At 39.3% G+C, this 6,695-nt stretch overlaps 1 protein-coding gene across 1 annotated transcript in view; it reads left to right on the forward strand.

Annotated features, from left to right (window-relative positions):
- The window catches only part of LOC101845348 (heparan-sulfate 6-O-sulfotransferase 2), a gene marked incomplete in the record, with an annotated part of 10,561 nt that extends 5,150 nt beyond the window's left edge, over positions 1 to 5,411 (forward strand). The window contains 3 exon segments of the mRNA XM_005104188.3: positions 1,165 to 1,323; positions 2,393 to 2,587; positions 3,437 to 5,411. Of these exon segments, the coding sequence (XP_005104245.2) occupies positions 1,165 to 1,323; positions 2,393 to 2,587; positions 3,437 to 3,851 (769 nt within the window).
- Between the last annotated feature and the right edge of the window lie 1,284 nt (positions 5,412 to 6,695).

A 6,695-nucleotide genomic window follows, 5' to 3' on the forward strand; every position in this document is an offset into this window, starting at 1 on the left:
CTGCTGCTGCAGCTGCTACTACTACTACTACTACTACTACTACCGTGCATACGTACACTCTTTAGATTAACGCTAACACATAAGCGAACAATCTTACTATGACAACCCAGTCATAGCATCACATTCCCTAAAACTATTACGAACTTCTTTTGCCACCTACACATGACCAGCAGGAGCTAATCTGCATTAAGATAAGATAAGATAAGATACATCTTTATTGTTCAGATCCTGGAACACTGGTTTGGTGTTTCATCCCGTGTACACACACACACAAACACACACACACACACACACACACACACACACACACACACACACACACGTGCGTACACACACACCAACATTCACACACACGCAAGCTTATTAGGTCATTTACTTCAGACTGCTGTTTTTATTTGAGGGATGTTTGTTGTCTAAAAAGATTAAATTAATTTTTTTAGCGCATGCTGATTTGTATAATTCATCCAAGTAGAGGAATGTAGATGTTGAAATTTTACACGCTTTCCGTATTAGTCGATTAAATTTTTCTTTATCTTGTTCTCTCGTGTTCCCGGCCCATGCTGTTATACACAAATTGATCATACTTCCTATGGTTGAATGACAGAATATGGACATCAATGTTTCATCAACTTTAAAATGCATGAGCTTCCTTAGAAAAAAAACAGTCTTTTGTTCACTTTTTTATGCAGGAGAGAAGTGTGGACACGCCAACTGAGTTTGTTGTCTATTGCAACACCCAAATACTTATTGTCTGACACTTGCTCGATGTTTTCACATTTTATTTCGAGTGGCTTTTTATTTCTGAAATCAGCAACACGTTCTTTGGAAGAAAAGTTAAGTACAGAATTCCGGTAAGCGGTTTCGATATGGTCAGCTTGAATTAGCCCAATTATGGTTGAAACACCAGCAAATTTTTATCAAATTAAAAGTTACTGTTGTTTATTAGGCAATCATTTGTGTATAGTGTAAATAAAACTGGAGACAAAGCACATCCTTGAGGGGCCCCTGTATTTGTTGCGATGTATGTCAATGAGGAATACTTTAATTTTACTTACTGGGTTCGATTGGTACGAAAATTGCCTAATCATGATATTATATTGACGTTAATTACTGACACAATTTATATACCCCTTTGGCAAATGTTGTTACTTCTCTTTGATGCAGACCCAAATGTGACTGTTTAAACGCCAAGGGTCAAGTCTGGCTGTTCAATCGGTGGACAGTTGGATGGCCATGTGGTCTACACGCGGACTTCACAGAAATGTCTACATGCGTGGACCCGTGGTTCAGGGACAGAGAAGGCGAACTGACTCGAGTCCGAAGGTAGAGCTAACCGTTGCTATGAATGTTATGATATGTTTATGTTGACATCTCTGTGTTTTTATACAGGGTCAGGGTTAATACTGGCGAGCCTGTATAAAATAATCTCCTGTGCAGGCGACGATATCCCCCCTCCCCCGGCCTCTTTTTTAAACTTAATATTGACACAGTGAAAGACGTCCATCTGTCTAAACCAACCACTTATCTCCTGGACAGTGGGTGGCAATCTTAGACAATTTCAAATGTCGTCTGAGTAGAATTGGGTATGTATGAGTTCGAGTTTGGAGACTCTGCAGAAGCTTACGCGTTTTGGTAAAAGTGTAAATTTCAACAATCCATTTTAAAAGTAAGTTCAAAACTTCTTCGTGCATGGCTTCAAGACGACCCAAAGTGGCCCCATGGAGACTGAATGATCGCGCTAGGTCTAGTAATTCAGAATGTGTATCTCAAATTAACCTTTACCCTCTTTTTCTCTCCTTTTCAGGAGCAGTTTCTTTGAGACTCATGTCCTGAAAATGGATCAGGCTAGAACTTTGCTCTCCAAGTGACTTTTTTCTTTTAAATTACAGGTGTCAGTGAAATTGAGAGAACAGAAGTCCCCATATTTTTTTGGACAATAAATATCACGAGTAGGCCCAGCATTGATATCATCATTGTGGTTTTCTTCCGACCTCTGTGGTCGTAAGCCGGGTAAACCAATGACCATCTCCTAAGTTCAACATTTTAATATGTCTTTTTCCTTTTAGCTTTTTCAGTAAAGGAACGTTGCTTCTGGGTCCTTTCTGCAAACAAAACGCTCTGTTTCTTGCCATCAGTTCTGCCTAACAAAGTTGTTTTCGTCCCAAGACAGGTTTTTATAGTCAGTGCACATCTTCTGTAGGTCTTCAACTACCTCTTGTGCCTTCACACGTTGCTTGTAGAATATGTTTCCCGAGTTAATCATGACATTTGGTACGCCCAAAATTGTTGAGTTTCATAAATTGTCTCTATAGGGAAAGAAAATTGTGCAATAAAAAACAGACATACCATATCTTACCCCCTTTCTTCTGACTCTCTCTACGTCGTGTGTCAGGTACCATTACGTGACCATGTTACGAGAACCGGTGGAGAGGTTTGTGAGCGAGTGGAGACACGTGAGGTCAGGGGCCACGTGGGAGTCCACACGGCTGTTCTGTGACGGGAGGTCTGCCACGGCCAAAGAGGTCCCGCCTTGTTATAAGGGAGACACCTGGCGGGGAGTGGCCTTCAAGGAATTTGTCAACTGTAGGTATGTGTTTTTCGCATTCATGCTCAAAGTTTGCTTTAAAGAATGATGGTAATCGAACACGAAAATCTGGGTTGAAACAAAAACAACAAAACCACGAAGGCAGGCAGAATAGGAAAACAGATTGTTTTTATTGCAGAAAGGTCAGAGAAGTGTCGACCTAACTTCTGGAAAGGTTAAGAAGAAGAAGGAGAAGAAGAAGGAGAAGGAGAAGGAGAAGAAGAAGAAGAAGAAGTAGAAGAAGAAGAAGAAGAAGAAGAAGAAGAAGAAGAAGAAGAAGAAGAAGAAGAAAGATTGCATCTGTATAACGCATATCCACGCTCTACAGCTTGCTCTATACGCTGCAAAACTATTATATTACCCCAGTAGGCACTAGAAGTCTCAGACACGTTCTCTGCTTCTGGAGAAGTATACAATGCAAGCTGTAGGTTGCATGCGCTCAAACACTAACAAAGACTCAATTTACTACACAAGTTAGGAGTCTTTTGTGACTGACAGAAGCCCTGCAACGGAAAATAGGGCGCTAGTTTGTCGTCAGAGAGCTGCCGACTTACTTCTTGTGAAATAAGTACGGTGGGTTTCAAATCAAATCTTGCTGCATGTTTCGGTTCGAAGTGAGTTTTGCGCTCAATTAAAGAGTTTAACTGAGGCGTTTATCTTATGATAAGTATATGTGACACGCTGTACATAAAAATAATGGAGTCTTTCCATCTCTTTTGACAACTGATTAGAAAGTCCTTAATTTTGTAGTTACGGAGCAAAGACTGAAACTACAGTCAAAGAGACTATACCCCTTATTATTTGACGGTTGTTTAAGAGCCTTAACTGCATGTACCCTTCACGTCTTTACAGATCCAACTTGGCATTCAACCGTCAAACAAGAATGCTGGCCAACCTGAGTCTGTCCGACTGTTACAGACTAAGCTCTAATCTCACCCTGGAGCAAAGAGACGCCATCATGCTTGCTAGCGCTAAACGCAATCTGGCAAACTCCTTCACTTTCTTTGGACTTCTTGAGTATCAAGCGGAGAGTTCTCTACTTTTTCAGGAAACGTTCCCGGGGATCAGATTTAAGGAAAACGTCATTGAGAACCATAACACGAAAGGAGAACGCCATGCCCATCTGTTGCCTGTCATTGACCTACAGCGGGTGATACAATCCAATCAACTCGATGCAGACTTATATCAGTTTGCAAAAAGCCTGTTTTTTCACAGGCTGGACCAAGCGAATATTCGTTATGACAAAATGCCTTCGACAAAGAAATAGAGTTCGTATTATTATAGTTTGCGTTGACATTCTGCTTTTGTAACATTAATATGTGATAGTCCACACAAATAAAGACAAGCATATTTAGTGGTCGTATTATAGAATGCCTTAGTGAGGTAAAAGGAAGTGATGACTTGTCTAGTACGTTTTGTGTGAATTTTTTTGTCAAAGGATTGTTAAAAGCGCATACTTTTTTGAAGTGGAAAATAATTACATGCGGAATGGCTTGGGTTTAATATCCCGTCAGTTCAACATTGTAAAGGGTGAGACTTCCGAATATAGCGTTCATTGCAGACAATGGCGGGCCAAAAAAGGCGGAGAACCTCCACAAATTCCCAAACAATCCAAGTTCCAGAACGTCTACATGGGGAACTAGAGGTAGATCTATCAGTACATTTTTCCTTTTATTTGACACATCAAGGTTACACCACACAGCAATAAAACTACCTCCAAGTTATTTTAATCTTAAGGCCCCAAAACCGAATGATATTAAAAATTCTGGTAACACATAAACACAAAGGGCAGCCAAGGCAATTTGTAGTCATGTATTTTACAGAAACAAAAAGTTATATAATATCTGTTATTGTGAGCCTGTTTCCCCAATAGTACTACGTAGAACTATTTGGGTCTATGAACCTTTTTTCCGGGATGACAGGCTAATGAACGTGGCAATTGACTTTCTCCGCACCTCACTTCACGGCTGCTGAAAAGTATCTTTGGTATTTTTTTCCAGCTGAGCTTCGTATTTAAACCATTTCATAACATAGTATCTAATATTGATATCTATAATTGTGCAGTAAAGAGAGTGTCTCGTCTGTCGTGAGAGTGGTAAGTATCCCCGTACGTCGCAAGAGAGACCAGGTTTCGATTCCCCGCCTGGAAGGGTTGTTTGTCTTGATATTGAGACAGAAGAACGAGAGAGAGAGAGAGAGAGAGAGAGAGAGAGAGAGAGAGAGAGAGAGAGAGAGAGAGAGAGAGAGAGAGAGAGAAAGAGAGAAGATAGAAGATAGAGACACAGAGGCTGGTTGAAAAGACTGGAACAGAAAGACGTACTGAGAAGAAGAGGAGCTATATTATAAATGTAAAAAAATAAGGAGGAAACAATTTTCATAGAGTCTGCAATTAATTTCTTTAATGCTAATTAGATATTGTTCATTTCGTAGAATTGGGAGTTTCCAAGTATTTCTGTGTTGTGCAAACAATACTGATCTTTCGTTGCAGTTCTTTTAAAAAGAATTTAGATTTTAGTCAGGCTGCACAACTCCTACTACCATCTTTCCAATCTATTGTATGATTATTTTGATTAATGTTAGCCATATCAATGTTGTTGTTTTAATCATCATCCTCATCATCATCATCATCATCATCATCATCATCATCATCATCATCATCATCATCTTAACGATCAGTCAATGTTCAGCAAAATGGCCATAGGCAACATCTGAAGGCATTGTTGCTGGTACTGACGTCATCATTGTAAACACTTTCAAAATAATTGTTTGGGCTGATCTTTTCGAATGAGTAAAAAGATTAATAAATACGTTTGAGTTATGAGCTACAGTTATTTTTTAAAATAACATTGTCTCATGGGCTTGTGTTTTTTTTAAATCCCAGACGTGAGAATCAGAAAAGTAAAAGAAGAAAACGGGAAACCATTCTATTTCTCACACCAAAATTGCAACAAAAGATCAGTTGCAACTTCAGAAAAAAGCAACTGCACTTTTAAAAAATGCAATGCAGATTGTTGGTAACAATGCAGTTGTCAAGAAAAAACCCAAACTATGTGGTCTTTGTCGGTGATCATCGAAAGAATTGATAAAGGTTTACTTCAGCCCCCACCCAACCAAATCCATTCTAAAACATGAGTGAAATTTACCTTATAGTTCTTTTCACGTCACGTCTAACCATATTATTGTGTCCGCCCCAGTAAGACTGAAGGCCCCGAATATGTGCAATAGGTTAAGTAAGTACCAAATGGAGAGCTGAAGAAGACCTTTACAAGAGAATTTACACTTTGTTTCCTCTTGTGTCATGCGTGGCCGAGGTGAGAACAGCATGCATGGATTGGTAGCTTTGAACATGATATCCGTTCAGATTTATTCTGTTCCTAAATTGTGAGGTAGCGTGGTGGAATCAGGCTCTCGTCAATTTTTCGGCATGTAGAGTTATTGGTACCATCTTAAAGCTTGTTCACTTGTCTTTATTTCAAAGGAAAAAAATATCCATTTATCTCGAATACAGGTTTAGATATTTGCGAAAGAAGGAGGTGGGGGTCACCTGTTTTCAGATGTAAAATAAGTGAGGAAAAAGCCCGCAAAGATTAGTTAATTTCTTAGCTTAAGAGTCTGTAGTAACTGAAAATTTAAGATTATTTGTGCCTTTAATCAACGTTTTTCAGAAAAATTCATACACAAATGAGTTCTTTAATGGGCATGAGAGGTGTTGAGCCAAAAAACAAAAATTTGGAAAAAATTCACAAACCTATGGAAAAATGCAAGTTTTTTCACTTTGATTATTTTGACAAGAGCCTGATTCCACCACGCTGCCTCACAATTTTACAATGAATAAGTATTTGTCGATTTGTAGCTTCAAGTACAATTTCGGCACCCCCTTCCTAAACACACATACACACATTCCTTTTCCTTCTCTTGCCTCTTAGCTGCTTCAAGGACGTGGACCGCCAGCACATTCCGTTCATGTCCTTTGTAGCTTTGTGCAGTTGTGTCCAAGTTTTGTCCTGTTTCTTGGAATCTGCCTTCATATCTAACTCTCTTATAGTGTTTTAGGCCTTCCTCCTTTGCTATTACCCTGGGGATTTTATCTCAATGCCTTTCTAGTAATCTT

The sequence above is a fragment of the Aplysia californica genome, unplaced genomic scaffold (assembly GCF_000002075.1).
Source record: "Aplysia californica isolate F4 #8 unplaced genomic scaffold, AplCal3.0 scaffold00408, whole genome shotgun sequence".
Taxonomy (NCBI): Eukaryota; Metazoa; Mollusca; class Gastropoda; order Aplysiida; family Aplysiidae; genus Aplysia; species Aplysia californica.